At 42.8% G+C, this 17,663-nt stretch overlaps 2 protein-coding genes across 2 annotated transcripts in view; one reads left to right on the top strand and one right to left on the bottom strand.

The window, feature by feature from the left end:
- Window positions 1-6,566: 6,566 nt before the first annotated feature.
- On the bottom strand, window positions 6,567-9,343 carry LOC140704873 (uncharacterized). The gene is made up of 3 exons (XM_078384092.1): window positions 9,327-9,343; window positions 7,987-9,234; window positions 6,567-7,296 (listed from the first exon to the last, which is right to left on the bottom strand). Exons 1-2 carry the CDS (start codon window positions 9,341-9,343, stop codon window positions 8,043-8,045), a joined length of 1,209 nt encoding a protein of 402 aa, XP_078240218.1. The 3' UTR covers window positions 6,567-7,296; window positions 7,987-8,042.
- The window catches only part of LOC110076012 (guanine nucleotide-binding protein G(q) subunit alpha), a 151,771-nt gene continuing 143,320 nt past the window's right edge, over window positions 9,213-17,663 (top strand). The window contains exon 1 of the mRNA XM_072992236.2: window positions 9,213-9,659. Coding sequence (XP_072848337.1) covers window positions 9,524-9,659 — 136 coding nt within the window. The 5' untranslated portion in view covers window positions 9,213-9,523. The remainder of the gene's footprint in view (window positions 9,660-17,663) is intronic.

The raw sequence follows: 17,663 nt of genomic DNA, 5'->3' as shown, positions 1-17,663 counted from the left end.
CCAAGGTTCCCTCTAAAGTGTGCGGCTGTGTGAGCACATGTGACTCCACCTTTTCCTCCTTCTTCACACACCTACAGCAAGAGTTTCAAGCCCCTTTGGTTCCGGTCACAAATGAAGCCCACATAGAGGGGTGGATTCACGTGCGAGAGTGGTGGAGCAAAATGAAAGCGAACGCTAGTCCCGACAATTTCAACTTGCCTAAAAGCAGATGTTCACAAAGTGAGGAGGAATTAAAGAATCTCTTAATGAGGGTGAAAGAGGAGAGTGCCAAAAATGGTCTGAAGCTGAACATTAAAAAAAACTAAGATCATGACCACTGGTCCCATCACCTCCTGACAAAGAGGAAGATATGGAGGTAGTGACAGATTTTACCTTTTTGGACTCCATGATCACTGCAGATGGCAACAGCAGCCACGAAATTAAAAGACGCCTGCTTTTTGGGAGGAAAGCGATGACAAACCTAAAAAGCATCTTAAAAAGCAGAGACATCACCTTGCTGACAAAGGTCCGCATAGTCAAAGCTATGGTTTTTCCAGTAGTGATGTATGGACGTGAGAGCTGGACTATAAAGAAGGCTGGCCGCTGAAGAATTGATGCCTTTGTATTGTGGTGCTGGAGGAGGTTCTTGAGAGTCTCCTGGACTGCAAGGAGAACAAACCTATCCATTTTGAAGGAAATCAACCCTGAGTGTTCACTGGAAGGACAGATGCTGAGGCTGAGGCTCCAATAGTTTAGCCATCTCATGAGAAGAGAAGACTCCCTGGAAAAGACCCTGATGTTGGGAAAGTGTGAAGGCAAGAGGAGAAGGGGACAACAGAGGACAAGATGGTTGGACAGTGTCACTGAAGCTACCAACATGAATTTGACCCAACTCTGGGAGGCAGTGGAAAACAGGAGGGCCTGGCGTGCTCTGGTCTGTGGGGTCACGAAGAGTCGGACACCACTTAACGACTAAACAACAACAAAAGACATATCATATTGATATGCAAACTCAAAAGTTATGCAAGATAACAGATATAAATGTTACTTCAGCAGGATGAAACTCCCAAAATTCCAAAGCTATCCTGGCTATTAGGTTCGGGGAATGTATTTGAAAAAAAGATTGTAAAAGTAACATTTCCTACTCTGACACAGCTGCTTTTTCGATATTTAAAGTGTAATGCAGTAGGACCCCCATATCCACAGGATCAGTATCCAGTTTCACTTGTCCAGTCTGAAAATATTAAAAGAAAAAAATCCAGAAAAAAATATTTTTACATGTATTACCAGAACAGGCCACTGAATAGAGCCAAAGACTGTACTATGAGTACTTGTTAGTACATAGCATGGTTTCTGGAGTGCTCTAGGAAAAAAAATCCTTTTTTTCCTTTTACCATTATAAATGTATTTGCTATTATCCATTATTTTTAGTGTCCACGGGAAGCTTGGAACCAATCCCCAGTGGACATGGGTGTGTGTGTGTGTGTGTGTGTGTGTCCTACTGTAGTTTTTAATACATAGCAGTAGAACAATTGTGCATATAATATGCTTTATAAGTTTGACAAGTATTGCAGGCTCATCTGAAAAAAATACCTGAGAGAATTCTGCGGCTGCACTCAGAAAGCACTGTAATGATTAGACTAGCAAAGCAAGTCCTAATTGTCAGTCAATCATCACTCATCTCTATAAAGGTAGTCAGTTTGATCAGAAACTATGGGCTAATACTAAAAAATCTATTGTCTTTACTACAGAAAAGTAGGTCACATCATCTGAGTTTCATATTAAGGGCCAGTAAACTACTTATACCCCAATCCCAGCTCCATTTGCTCAGAAATTTGTAATTTGAAATAATAAGAAGATTAAGACCAAGTAACTTCTGGTTATTTGCTAGAACACCAATGAGAAAGATGTTCGCTGGCTAGCATGCAGTAAAAGGTACAGGCACCAGGGGTGTTGGACCCAGTCACAAGGCCCCTGCCCACAGTCTTGTGAAAATAACAAGGACCTATATGCTACCACATATGTCCTCACCCTGATGGGACACGGGAAAAGAGGAGGCCTCTGGATTTTTGCAAAATGGATTATGAATGATCTACCAGATGGCATAGTTGCTTTCCCAAGTACAATACTGCCTTGAGGTTTAAATCTACACATGCTAATACTGTCAAAATTGGGGGCCTTCCAAAACAAGGCAGGGAGAAAGCGAATGAAAAAGCAGCCTCTCACCTGGAGCAGAGAATATGCCATTAAGTTGGCTTCGAATTATATTCAAGGTGCACATAAACATCACTGCCTGCCACCCAATCATGAGAAGCAAAATGGAAGCCAGAGGAAAGGGAACTAGGCGTGGGGGAGGATTTGGGAAAGGAACTCTCATCAGCTTCCCAGCTAAAAGAGCACTTTTTCTCTTTCAACTCAAGGGGCCACTCACCAGTGTATTCCACTTTTGCAATTTAATCATATAATAGATACAAATGAGAAAGACAAACTTTATTTATTTATTTATTTATTTATTTATTTATTTGGGAGGAAAGATGGCCAGGCGACATCAGACCTCTAGGTTTCACCATTACTGGCAAAACATATTTTGCTGCTTGAAACAAAGTACCAGCTATACCTCTTCATTTTGAGGCCAGCACTCAAAATATCTCAGCAGACTTCCTGTCTTCTGACATAATATCCCATGGAGTGAGATATACAAATTAAAGGCAGATTTTGTTTGCCATTGAATTTTTCAGAAGTGCTCATGAAATAAGATGGAAAAGTACTTTCTGAGATAATACAATCATGAAATGTTAGAGCTGTAGACTAAAAGGAAAAAAAGAAACGAAAAATAACAATGTATGTTATGCTTTATTTCATCATCATCTTCCCTGTCAAGGAAGCGTGGAATCTAACTCCCAGCCTCCACTGAGCTATCTAGCAGTTCAGTTTAAGTCACAGAATTGGTAAGTCAAGTCCAATTAAATATGCTAAAAGAAAAAGTTAAAGAGAGACTGTTTTTCAAAAGAAACCATAGCTGAAGTACAGTTGCAAACTATACTTGTGAAGGTAAAAGGCAAAATTGAAAATTGTGCCAGCTCAGTCAAGGAAGTTTCAGTGATAAGTGTATCACCACGTGTGCATTAATTTACAGTTCATTTAGAAAATCTGGAGTACTCTCCTGAAGCTAGCTCTGCAGGTTATCTTCATAATGGGGGATGCTTCTAGCTATGCTGGTCACTGGGATATATCTCCCTCTACCAATGACCACAATAATACCAATTAGAATGTCTTTTATGTGCTTGTTTACCTGTTATCTCACCCCATGTTCCTGGAACGGAGAGCTTGCAGGGAGACATTCACTCTGCACGTATCCTCCTTCATTCTCCCCAGCTCCTTCATTTATAGCAGCAGCGGTCAGAGTGTAGGCTTCCAGATGTTACTGGACTGCAACTACTATCAGCAGAAGGGAGCAAACCCAATGGGAGGAAAGCTAAGAGGAGGAGTAGGTCTGGTGTACACATTCCCTGCTCCTGACATAAAAGGTGATATGTCAGTTAGCCCTGAAAGACCCAAAGAAATAAACACCCTCAAGCAAAGGAACACATAGGAGTATCTTTATATACATTACATGCAGGGGTATGGTCCTATGTCTGTAAGAAGATGCCTTTAATCTGTGCCATGAATATTTACATTTACATTATATCCGATAGTCTGCCTATATTTTAGAAGCCTTGGTCTAGGTAATAAATAATACTTTGAATAGGCAATAAATATATGAAAACATTATTCTGTGATAAGGATACACTAAGTCTTTATCACAGGTAGTGATAGTGAACTGAAAGAGCATGGCTTACAGAAAAGTGGATATAAAAACAAGTGTGCCTTTACTCATATCTCCGGACAGTTGTTATTGGAGCAATCGCTACGGTTGTCATGGAGGCCATGAAGTCCCAAGCTGACCCTAAAGAGTCAGTCTTGGCATAAATGGTGAGACTGTTTCTCAACAACAAGCTATTAAGTGATAGTTGTGAAAAGGCGTTCATGTGAATTTGCTCACAAAGCTTAATGCTTCTGATGATTTTCCATCTTCATATTGTGATAATAGTAGTTGGAATAGTAACAACAATAATGTCACCATTAGTGTATGTGGTGCCTCAGAATGGTAATTATAGGTGTTTTCATGCTGCTTTGCACTCTAAAATAAACAGTGAGAAAAATCACAGAGGGAAAGAAAAAATTAGGAAGGAACCATGGTGGCAGTCCAGTTACTGCAACATGGATTATGCAGGCAACACGAAAAAGTGGGATTTTGAAAAATGAGAGAAGAAGCACAAAGGCGACTTTCAGGGAGGGAGTTCTATGCATGGGGGGGGGAACCTTCTCGGCCTTCTCCTAGGAGGCAGTTTGTAGGTATCATTTCATGTTCTGGACCCAACTAGGCATTGTAATGTTTGCCACCAGACCAGACAAGGCTTTGCCTCTTCTAGTGCCTTAGTAGCAAGTGAAACTTACCACAGCTGGGAGACAGACGTTTTCTTCTGCTCATGTTTGCATATTAGGTTGTTGCCAAAAGCACAACTACAAACTGATGGAAAAGGCAGTTCAAAAAATTTACAAAATGGAAGTATTGTGGCACCTTCAAGACTAACTGATTTTTTTCAATGCGAGTTGTGTATTGTAATAGATTTCCTCAGACAGAATGTTTAGACCACAAGTTTATCTAGATCAGTGGTTCTTAACCTTTGTTACTCGAATGCTTTTGAACTGCAACTCCCAGAAACCCCAGTCAGGACAGCTGGTGGTGAAGGCTTCTGGGAGTTGCAGTCCAAAACTCCTGAGTAACCCAAGGTTAAGAACCAGTGATCTAGATAGTGGGATGCGGTGGCGCTGAAGGTTAAACCGCTGAAGCCTCTGTGCAGCAAGGTCAGAAGACCTGTAGTCGCAAGATCGAATCCACACGACGGAGTGAGCCCCCATCGCTTGTCCCAGCTCCTGCCAACCTAGCGGTTTGAAAGCATGCAAAATGCACAAATGCGAGTAGATAAATAGGTACCACCTTGATGGGAAGGTAAATGGCGTTCCATGTCTAGTCACGCTGGCCACGTGACCACGGAAGATTGTCTGCGGACAAACGCTAGCTCTATGGATTGGAAATGGAGATGAGCAACGCCGCCTAGAGTCAGACACCACTGGACAAAATTGTCAAGGGGAACCTTGACCTCTTTTTTTTTTAATCTAGGTAATGATTGTGGGGAGAAGTGAAAGGGAATGCAAGGCAACAAACTTCTAAAGTATTGATTCTAAACCCACAAAGTGACTAGTTAACATAAATTATCTATAGGTTGGTGCACAATGGCTGTCTTTCAGATGCAAATATCTCTGCTTTCAGGAAGAAAAGTGATTCTTTCTGAATCAACTTCTGCCTCTGAGGCCAGAGTTTTGCCAAAGAAAAAACAAAACTATAAAGAAAACCAGGTTTTCTTTCATGATAGATAGGTATGTGGTTGGTTAGCTAGAAAGGCACATATATGGATAACTAGATGGACAGATAGCGTGATAAAAAGCTGTAGTTTCTATGTGTTCAGGTGCCCATTGCAACTTGTGGATATAAATCCATTTCAGCTGTTTTCTCTTCAATCTCACTTTACAATTCTTGCCCACCCCCCACAATAGCCAGTTTGAGAACAACAACTAGAGTGTCCTGGGAGTGTTGCCATTTTTATGCCAGATTTATGTCCATTTACTGTCTTGCACAAAGACCGTTCTATCAGCCCTGAGTAAAATGTAGAGGAGCACTGCTAGGAAAAGATGGCACAGATCAGCCTCTAATGTTGCGAGTGGCATCGTTGGGACCAGTAAAGGTGATGCAAAGGAGACGCGGAGACCCACATGACATCTAGCTGATAGCAACGTCTTGCTCTTATCTCCCTATTCATGTTGTTTGGCTGTCATATATCAGTAGTTGCTAAAGGATGGGTGGCTAGCTTGTGCAAAGAAATATAGTTTCCTTTAGCAAAACTCTGGCCTCCCACTCCAAAGCTGATTCAGAAAAATCCAATTCTTACTGAAGGCAGAAGTATTTGCACTTTGACGTCAGACATCATGCACCAGTCTAAAGCTAATTTAGTTAGTCTGCTTGCTGCCATGCTGTAGGCAGACTAATTAACGTCGACACTTCAAAAGTTAATTATTTATGCTATTGTCATTTTGGAAGTTCAATGCCTGTCTCTCTATTTCTTTCCATGTGGTGTCCCCACCAAAAAAACACAACCGCCAATTCATTGTCTATGTAAACCTGTGGTCTAATTATTGTACTCGTGTCTGAGAAACTGGAGTGTAATCCAGAAAAATTCATACTGAAATAAACTGTTTAGTTCTAAATGTGCAACAAAACCTTTTTTTTTTTGTTTCCATTGTACATACTGAAACAGACTAATGCCATTACCTCTTTGTAAACTAGCTGAAAGGGGGAAAATCCTAACTGTTCTTTTATATTTAAGGAGAGAATTGTTATGAATAAACTGCATATGGGACAAAGAATATAATTTTCATTTCATTCTATTGATGCCCATAAACTGACCATATGGAAACAAAACACAAAATGAAACAAGAACAGTATATTAAAGTTATTTCATGTTTGCCGTGCAATCTTTTTCTTATAATATGAAGAGTCAGTGATTTTACATAATGGAATTAAAGTCAGCCCTCTGCATGGCTACAGGTCTCATGTGGTCAAAGGACTTTAACAGACTATTACATAAAAATATAACAGCCAACTGGAAGGGTAGTTCGTTTTCTTTAACATTGTCATTCCACGTTCTAAGGATGAGGATCCTATGGCTCTCCAGAGGGTAGTAGCCTTCAACTCCCATCATCCCCAGCCAGCCATACTAAAGGTCAGGAATGATGGGAGTTGAGATGTCCCAAAACATCTGGAAAATGACCCTGGTAGCTATCACCACTGAAATCAATACAACTTGAAATCAGCACAAGCAAAACTGCACAAGGTCTGCTGTAGCAAGAACCTGTAAGATACAAAGCAGAAGCAGTTGTGTCCGTTCTAAAAAAAAGTCCATATTAGGCTAATTTCTTTATTAGGCCAACCACCAGGGCACAAAACTCTGTGTAAATGTTTAAGATATCCGTATTTCTTCACCAGGCAATATACTGTATTGTAAAATAGTGGGCATTGGGATAGAAAGTTTCTCACGTAGACTTGCCGATTTTTCCAAGTCCCTGGAGCTGGTGCGTTTGGATCCTTGTGATGTGCTGACACTGGCAGATGTTTATTTTTCATGTTGTGAAAACACACCTGATTTCTGCATGTCAAGTCTGCTGCGAAAGGTGAGAGAGCCGGTCAGGCTTCAACCCTGCTTCCAGGTTCCTAAAGAGCTTCTCTAAACAAGCAAGTGACTCTCCCTATGCCTCCAATGATTTGCAGAACTCCAATTCTGAGGCAGTCGGGAAGAAAGTCTGCCAGCATTGCAGTCAAAGCTGCATTTGACAGATGTTTCTCAAGAAGCACCTACCTCACCGGGATACTTGGCAGCCCTGCCTGAGTATGGCAGTAATCTGAGATCCCTACAGACAACCATGGTGGTGGTGGTGGGAGGAAATGGCACACACTCAGGATAATCGGGGTTAAAATCTACACACAATAGCAAGTGGAGTGCCACAGACAAATTAACCACCATGGCGTCCGCTGGAATGTTAGTTAGCTTATCAGACACAGCCTGTTAAGGGAAGGAAAGCCTCGTCGGCTAACTGGGGCCAAGCAAGAGCTGCTTCCTTCATGTGCCTCCATCCGAGCCTCAGCCATAATATTTCTGAGGCACAGTGTGCCCGCCCTCACCACCTCAGCCTCGCCCCGGGCATTATTTCTCCCTTTCTCCCAACAGTCTCTCATTGAGTCTTCTCAAATATCGCCGCAGCAATCAAAGAGAGCTTGCTGTCAAACGGAGTACTGTACTGTGGAACTGCTGGAGAGGCCCGAAAAGGCTTCGTAAAAAATGATCATCCCACCGTGTCCCTTGTAGCCATTGAGCGAGAGAAAATGGCTCGTTTCAGCCTCCGTGCTATTATTGCGGGTGCGTGGCTGCGTTGCAGTGTGGAAAAGCCAGCGCAGTGGATACGGAGGTTTTCCTTTGCCGGCGATTTCGCTCCGGGTGGGGAAAGAGGGCGGGCGGGTGGTCTGTGAAAGGAAAGCGGGAGAGAAAAAAAAAGGTCCGCCATATTTCTGCCTTACCACGCCCGGGAAGCGGAGCGATCGAAATCGGTCTGGCTGCATATTGTGTATGCACCACCGTCTCTGCCTCCCTCCCTCCCTCCACTCCCCCCTCACCCCATCGTGGTAACCACCCTCCCCGTTTCTTCTCGTCCAGGAAAGGCGGTACCGAGAAAGGAAAAGCTGTTCCTCTCCCTGGCTCTCCCCCACCCAGTTTCACCCCCCCCGTCCGTCCCTTCCCCCTGCGCTGTTGCCTTCGAAGACAAGCGAAATTAAGCCGTCCTCTCCGCCTTTCTCTCCCCCCCTCGCCCCACTTCAAAGCGGGGGGGGGACCTTCCTTAAGACTCTTCGGAGAGATAGATCGCTCCGGTGGCAAGGAGCGGCGGCAGCGACAAGCCTTCCGAGCCCCATCGCTCCCTCCCTCCCTCTCCCTCTCCCTCTCGCTCTCTCTGCGGGGACAGGACGGGGCTGCTTTCAAAGGAAACCACACGGCGGGGGCGGGGGAGAGGCGGCGGCGGCGGCGGCCGTGAGGGGAGGAAATGCGTGTTGGGGGAGCGGGGAAGAAGGCTCGGTAGGAATTCGCTTTCTTTCTCCTCGCCTTCTTCCCCCCCCTACACCCCCGCCCTCCGCCGCCGCCGAAAAGGGGAAGGGCCCGCGCGGTTTTCGGAAGCTTGGAGGCGGTGGCATCGGAGAGGGTCTTGAAGCGGTGAACAGAACTCCGGGGAGGGAGCGAGGCAGGGAAGGAGGGAAGGACCGGCCGGCGGGCGGGAGGGCGGGAGGTCGTTAGGGAACGCGCGGGGGTTGTTTGCTCGCCAAGCGGGTATATTTTTTTTTCACTCCCTTCCTTTTCGGGTTTTGCGAGGAAGCGCTTTTTTGCTGCTGCTGTTTTCGCCACGGCTCCTCCCCGGGTGGAGGTTGCCCTGTTCTTTGGTGCATGATTGAAAGAGGAAAGGGAGGCCAGGAGGGTGTTAGCCAGCGAGAGGGTGTGTGTGTGGGGGTGCAAGATTGAGGGGGGGTCGTAGGTGGGGGGGAAGTAGTGTTCGCGGCTGAGGTGTGTGTGTGTGGGGGGGGCACGGCGGTGGCTGCTGTGCCCGTGCGCGCCGCCGCGCGCGCGCGCGTGTGTTCGGGCTCTCTCTGCCTTGGGCTCCCCTTCATCTCCGCTTCGCTGTTGCCGGGGGTCGGGGAGGGGGACGCCGGTGGTCTCGATCCCCGTTCCGGGAGGCGACGGGGGGTGTTCTTGGGGCGCGCGTTCGTGGCTTCGAGGCTTGGGCGGTGCGCGCGTGGTTTTCGGGGCTGGAAGGTGGGGGGCTGTGTGCCTTGAACCAGTGAGGAAGAATGACTCTGGAGTCCATCATGGCGTGCTGCCTGAGCGAGGAAGCCAAGGAAGCCCGGCGGATCAACGATGAGATCGAGAGGCAACTCCGCCGGGACAAGCGGGACGCCCGCCGAGAGCTCAAGCTCCTGCTGCTCGGTAAGTCGGGGCCGGAGGCGCCCTTCAACAACGCCCCCCCCCACCCCATCCCACCCCTGCAATCGCCCTGGGCACTGAGAAGAATCCCACTCCCCACCCCACCCCTCGCTCCTTTCGCCTCCATAGCTTCTCCCTCCCTCGCTGGCGGGCTGGGCGGCTCAGCCCTCCGAAGGAAAGAGGGGGTTCAGACAGGCGGGGTGTTTTGGGGGGTAGACGAGGCAGTGGAGGAAACGACCCTCTTTTTTGGGGGGGCGTGTGCGAGTGTGTAGGTGTGGATGGCGGGCTTCGCGTTATATTCGTATTCATCCGGGTGCACGGTCGGGCGGCCGCCGTTCGGAGGCAACCGGGGGTTGTGGTCGTGGGGAAGGTGTGTGCGAGGGACGAGGGAGCGGGGGTGGGTGTTAAGGGAGGAGCCGTCCAGCCTCGGGGGTCCCTCCCCCTTCCTGCCTTGCCTTGCCTTGCCTTGCCTTTCCCTTCCATAGGGGGCTTTGCACGCGCGGCTCTGGTGTTCTTTGTCGTGGGGAAGGGAAGGGAAGGAAGGCCCTCTGGCACGCCCGGATCTCTTGCCCACAAACACCCCCACCCCCACCTTGCCCCTCCAGTAGAGATCCTCTCTCTCTCTCTGTTCTCTAAGCAAACGGCCTTATGTATGCGGCGGAGGCGAATTGCCTGCCTGGTGTGGCCGCTCCTGGGTTCCCGTGGGCGGCTTCGTGTGGAGTGGACGCCTGCCGAAAAATGGCGAGAGAGGGAAAAAGGGTGGGTGAAAGGGAGGGGTTCGGGCAGAGACGGAGGGGAAATGCGCGCCTCAGGGGGAGGCGAAGGCTGTGGGGGAGAAGAATCCCCCCCCAAAAAAAAACCCAGGCATTTGCCAAGGCTGACGCCAAATGAGGAGATGAGCAAGAGCAGGGGCTTGCAAGGGCCGATGGGGGGGGGGGACAGGAGTTGAACGTCTGCATTGTTGTTCCCGTGAAGCTCCCGCCTCATGGAGGGCTCCAGGGCTCCCCGTCTCTCTCTAGCCTGCTCTGTTGGGTGTCTTTCCTTTTTTAAGAAGAGCCGGGATGCAAGCGCAGTTTCATTTTGAGAGGAGAGGAGGGATGCTTACCTTATGCCCACCCATACCTGAGCAACATGCCTACAAAGGGGTGTCCCCTTTGGACCTTTCTACCAGACAGGGAATATTTCTTAAGGATGTGACATTAGAATAGTTAGGATTGTTTGGAAAAAGGGACATACATTGAACTGTTTGCCTTACGTGAAAATAGAAGCTGTTCTGTAGTGCAGTTCATGTTTTGAGAATTGGGCCACCTCTTAAAATAAAGGAAAATGGTGATTTTTTTAAAAGTGCATTGCATTTCTTTTTTTCCTTTTTTTTAAAGACAGAATTCTCGCATGTCATTCTTCTTAGACAAGGCTGTGAGAACAGTCACCCTGATCCTTCTAATCTTTTACAGTATAGGGGGTTGAAGTCTTAAGAGAGGTTGTGGCGGGGAGTAAATGGCCTGAAATATGTCTGCAGCGCTGTTTGTTGGGAAGGCGTGGTGTTATAAAACTGGCTTCCATGTGTCAAAGGCATGCAAGGCTCCGTGCTTTATGGAAGGCTTGCTCTATTTTCTGCAATATGGGATGCATATTAAATTTAAGACAAATAAAAATTGGTTGGTTTACACTCTGGAAAAACTAAACATTCCATTCCATGGTTGTATAGCAGTGCTTGCATGTATGTTTTTTTTCCTGTCTATAAGGTACCATAGGGCTTGTAAAATGGATCGCCAGAAAATATAATAGGTATTTCAAAGAAAAGGTTTTTTGCTTGTTAAACTTTATGCATTCAGTTTATTCACTGTTTTATTGGAGACAGATTAGCAAATAAACATGTGCTCATTTTTAAAAGGAGACTGAAGCAAAATATTAACATATCTATCACCATGTCCTCTAAGTCAAATAAAGTAATGGTGTTACATTGTAGTTTATCTTCTGTTGAATTTGTCTTTTGTTCTTTAAATTGAATCCTAAGTTAAGCATAGTCTCAAACTGGAAGAATAGTGCATTCATTAAAAGTGGGAAATTTGGAAACTTGTGATCCTTCTTGAATGATGAACATGCTGTTTCCTCAAGGAAACCAGTTAACCCTTTTCTGTCAGCAGGATAAAAAAGAGGCAGTAAATAGAGGTGGTAAAATATTTAAGTATTTGGTGGTATTCATTTGGAGGTATTCATTCATTTGCGAATGTTAGCAATACACTACATTTCTGTCGCTTCCATAGCTGTTCATAGAGATGCACTATGCTGGTTTAAAATCGTGTTTGTCCATAGCTGTTCATAGAGATGCACTATGCTGGTTTAAAATCGTGTTTGTATTACGGTGATTTACTTGATAATGTGTATGGTTTGCCATTTATAATGATAATGATGTTGGCTACCAAATACTTAGACAGGGTTTGCTGCATTTTTTTTTCTTAAGTTGTTAACAGTTGCACTGTTCACATCAAACACTTTGCTGAGTACACTATATTCATTTCAATCTTGTGTGTCTTTGGGCTCTCCAAAGAAGCTTTCTTGAAGTACATAGCCACAGGGCTTGGTAAATTAAGACTGTTGTCAGCAAACTGGTAGTTACACAAACTGACTTGAAGTTTGTTTATCTGAAATCTACAATGACTAACGAGCAAATTTAGGATTGTGTAATAGGATCTTTAAAAACAAAGCAACCTCAAGGGGATGAGTTACACACTTTTAAATTCTTGTGGATTTTGTCATGCATCTGGCAATATTTTTGGTAAAATTTTGGTACAGTATAGTTAAATTTGCCATTCAGAAAGTAAAGCGGTCAGACTATAAGTAAAGATTGGACTGCCAGACTGATCCTAAAAACTGCTTTTCTTGCTTCAGTACAATCAATAAATATATCAGATAGTTCCCCTCCCCCCCGGTAACAGGCAGTATCAAGAGCATTTGGGGCATGTAATATAAAGTTTTCCATGGTACATGTTGAGGAATTACGAAGTACAGTATGTGGACATAGGTATGAACGGTTCTTGTCTGCGCTCGTAAAATACTATATAGGTACAAACTCCCATTTTCTTAGGTTCATTTTAGTTCTGCCAACTCAACTCCACTCCACTCACTTATTAAGTGACTGCCAGGAAATCTGGTTCTCTGGGTGGCTGGGGACTAGACTTCTTCTAATGTTCCATCAGTTTTAAGAGGTGTGTAGTTTTTCCTGTTCATGTTATAAACCTGACATTCTCTACTGTTTCTTCAGGATTCTCAAATACTCTGAAAAAACTTTCTCTTGGTTTTAGTTTGAGAGACATGGGATAGTAGTCAAAGAGAGTTTAGATAGTACATAATCATAGCTGCAAGATGTAAAATTTCTAGAGTGTGAAAACAAATTTTGAGGGAAAATAGAAGACAGCCCAGTTTACTGATTTACCGTAAGTCTCTTTGTTACTTTACATGTATTATTTATTTATAATTTGATTTGCTCATAAAAGTATCATATTTGGTATTTTAAATTTAAACACACAGTACACACAGACACAGATTTATTAATTGAGCCCACTTATAAACATTTACATTTTTAGTTAGAAACCAAATGGTATTAATAGCAATTCCAGAAAAAAATCTAGCATCTCTTCTTTTGCCAGATTTTGAGAGAGTAGCAAAAAGGTTAAAGTTGAAAACAAATGATGCCATTAATATTATAAAACAAAGAAATTTATTACGTATTCTGAATTTGGCCCCTTCCACTATGTCATGCATATGCAGAAAACGCCCATGCTCAGAAAATGAGCCATAGAGGAAAAATAGAGAAGCCAAAATAGAGGAGTCAGAAGTTGTGTTCCACAATGGCCTTGTTAACTGTGTTGCAGAGATGATCTGCTTGTCAGAATCCTACGCTGCTTTCCTGGCTGAAATACCTGAAGATAGTCTTTATTTGACAAATTATCTATCTATCTATCTATCTATCTATCTATCTATCTATCTATCTATCTATCTATCTATCTATCTATCTATCTATCTATCTATCTATCTATCTATCTATCTATCTATCTATCTATCTATCTATCTATATTTGAGTTATTGTATCTATAGCAGCTGTTTGTTGACTTTTCTGGGCGGAAGCCCAATTGAGTGAGATAAAGGCAAAGAAAGATCAGAGAGAAGTAGATGTAGATGTGGATGGCATTGCACTGTGCCTTTTCATACTAGAAATCTCAGAGCAATGTGCTAAGTTCATCTCCCTAGTCTGCTTTTGTTGATGATAAGTAAGTGTGGGCCTGGTACCCACCTAAGCTACTCTATGAAGGATCCACATATTATAAGTAATAGAGTGCTTTCTTTAGCAGGATTATAGATAGCAACAACATTCTAGCTGATATGTGGAAAAGATAAATCACTGCTTTTCCACCCTGAGCAAAGGCAGTTTTCTCTGATTTCAGGAGCTAAGTGTGGTCAGGTTTGTTAATATTTGAATGGAATGGCACAAGGAAATACCAGAGATATTTGCAGGTAGGGCTGGGAAAGAATCTCTCCTGAACTCTGGAAAGTCACAGTTGGTCAGAGCTGACAACATAGGCTACATGGGTCAATGGTCTGACTCAGCATAAGAGAGGGAATGGTAAACCACTTCTGAGTACTTTCTACCTGGAAAACTCTGAAAAGAGTAATCATAAGTCGGAATTGACTTGATGGCACACAATTATTATTAAAAAGTATATTTTATCAGGACTTATGAAACTTTTTGTGAGCTAATAATGTGTCCTTATTATCTGATACTTCAAAAATACATAATTCCTTTATACACATCTGTTAGTGTAGCTGTACATGGAAGACAGTTGTGGTTCTCCAGATCTCAGAGGAGCAGCACAACTCTGGAAAAGATGTAGCAAAATGACCAAAATGATCATTGACTTTTAAGGACATTCATTTTTTATGTAGAAAGGTGAAACCATTGGGGTTGTTCAAGTTAGAAAAAAGAGAACTGTTGGTAAGATGTTAGTAAAATCCATACATAATATGGAGAAAGTGGAATTTTCATTGTCAAAAGATTAGAATGCTGAGTCATCCAAAGTAGATTCATGATAGCTGGACAGAAGTGAGCATGTCTTCACACAACACATAGTTAACCTGTTGAATACAACTGCTGCAGAATGTTGCTAGCATCAATTATTTTAAAATGGATTAGACAAATTAGTGGCAGATAGGATTGTTAACCTCTATTAGCAGTGATGGCTTAATGAAGCCTCAGTATCCAAAGCCAAGAAGGGGGGGGGGAAGCAACAGAGGAGAGTTCTTGTTTTGAAAGCTTGTTTGTAGGTTTGCTGATGGCAGCTGGTCAGCCGCTCTAGGAAGAAAGATACTGGATCATTTGGATAAATAGAGGTCTAACAGGTCTGTTGATAATCTAGATGAGTAATGTCATCTCTGTACCTTATAAATGATAGAGCAGCAAAAAAGTAACAAAATAAACTAACCTGCTTTTTTTCTTATCCTGATAGCTGAAACAGATGAAAGGTAAAACTGCTTAATTGAGACAGGTGTTAGTTTTTACCATAATGGCATAATTGCTGTAAACAGATCTTGATTTCTTGGATCAGTGTATAAATTTAAAATGATTTACACAGAAACATTTTTGTACATACAGAGCTAAAATTGTATTTTGCATTGGTGAAAATAGAAAATGGAAGTTATCCATTTATTCCTCAACCAGCCTCTGTCTAAATAGTAGCAAGGCACTTGCCACTGAAGAAGAGAGATTCTGGTTTCCCTGCCATTCAAGCATTGTGTTAACTGTGTGTTCAACTACGATGCCAGTGAATCCCACCATTGGTTGGTAAATAGTATATTTTATTATTTATTTGTTTAAAATTTTTATGCCCCTTCTTTCTCTTCAAGAGGACTCAAGGTGGCTTCCAGTATTAAAAAAATGTGTAAAAATTGGCCGGTGAGGGAAAAACAAATAAACAAACAAAAACAGCAGCTCAAGTCTTAGAGAGCCAATCACTGAGAAAAAGCCTGCCTGAAGAAAAAAGTTTTTGCCTGGAGAAGAGCAACAGAGAGGGGAGCAGCCTAGCCTCTCATTTATAGTAATGGAAGGTGAATACTCAGGCCTTCAGTTTATGTGGGCAGACAAGTCAACATAATTAGTGTTCTCAGAACCCTATATTTGCTTAAATGATTTGTATCATCTAGAGCTGGTAATATGTAGTAAATTTAGGACAATAACTCTCTTTCCCTCTCTTATAGTAAAGATTCATGTGGTGCCAGTGTAGTAGTCCTGGGGTTAAGATTTTGCAGAATACATTTCTCATTTCAAAATGCTAATATCATTGGGTTTGCTATGAGACTTCCTTTACCTGTGCTTGGCTTAAAAAGCCCTGGGTCACTTTAATGGAAAAGGCAGGGTATGTATAAATAAATAAATAAATAAATAAATAAATAAATAAATAAATAAATAAATAAATAAATAAATAAATAAATGCATGCATAAATACATACATACATACATACATACATACATACATACATACATACATACATACATACATACATACATACATACATACATACATACATTTATTTCCAGGCTTGAATAATTGATTTGAACTTGGTACCAGAGCATAAATGGTAAATATATATCTTTTTTCTTATCTTATTATCTACCTCATGATGGCAGTGTGATAGGTTTCTTCCCATTACAAATTGTGTGTGGAATCTGTTCACTGTGTAATGCTTGAATATGTGAAAAATGACCTGTTAAGTTAGCAGTAGATCACCTCTGTGTAAAATCCTTTTCTTCTAATATGATAAGATGTTTTATTTTCAGTACAATTTAACTACAGCACGTGGTATTGGTTTTGCATATTAGCAAGGCTATTCTAGGAATGACTGGTGATGCAATCATATGTGCACAATTTTATGGTCAGCAACAGAACAAGGCAATTTAAATTCTACTGCAGTGGTTCTTAACCTTTGTTACTCAGGTGTTTTTGAACTGCAACTCCCAGAAACAGGGACTAGGCCATGGACTGGTGCCGTGTCGCAGACCAGGGGTTGGGGCCCCCTGCTCGAGAGGACTACAGGTTTCTCCCCTACAGGATACTTTGCCACAGTCCTTTTCTTGATTCCTCAAGTTACTAAAACTTCGCTTCACTCATCTGCCACTGTTGGTGTAACTTCTTTCAGAGGTCTTTAATTTTTTGTGGTCTCTGTAGCACATGCATGTGGATCTTGCTCCAGCGCCGAATCTCTTTCAGAATCCTTTAGAGCTAAGTGGGTTTTGGCAGGAACAGCTCCCACCCACCTCTCATGTATGCCTAGGCATGTTCTTACAAATTTCCCTCACTTCATTTTTGTTTGCTGTGCAAGCAGTGGTGGAAGAACACTTTTGCATATTATATTGAACACTTAAAGGAGTGTGGCCTTTCTTTTAAGGTGTATTTAACAGCAGCCATAGTTACCCATCAGTCAACAACAGACTTGGCATCGAGATGCTTCATCAAGGCTTTCAGAATTATTATTATTATTATTATTATTATTATTATTATTATTATTATTATTATTATTATTATTATTATTATTATTATTATTATTATTATTATTATTATTATTATTATTATTATTATTGTTGTTAATTGCATTTATATGCCGCCCATCTAGACATGGTCTACTCTGGGCGGCTCACAACATACAAATAGAAACAATTTAAAATATACACAATTTACATAGATAAAACAGAGAAATATAAAATCAAAGAACTTACAATTTTAACAATTAATTTAAAAGTAAAGAGTCCCAAGATGGCACGAGTTAAAAGGAAAGAAATAAGAAGCAGTTAATTTACTGAAGGGAAGGCCTGCTTGAATAGCCAAGTTTTCTGTTGGCTTTTGAAAATGCCCAGCGAGGGTGCCAGCCGAATTTCGGTAGGGAGGGTGTTCCACAGACAAGGGGCCACCGCCGAGAAGGCCCGGTTTCTCGTTTTTTCCTTCCGGGCCTCCCTCG

This window comes from Pogona vitticeps, chromosome 2, assembly GCF_051106095.1.
Source record: "Pogona vitticeps strain Pit_001003342236 chromosome 2, PviZW2.1, whole genome shotgun sequence".
Classification (NCBI taxonomy): domain Eukaryota; kingdom Metazoa; phylum Chordata; class Lepidosauria; order Squamata; family Agamidae; genus Pogona; species Pogona vitticeps.
This window is presented reverse-complemented; position numbering and strand designations above follow the sequence as displayed.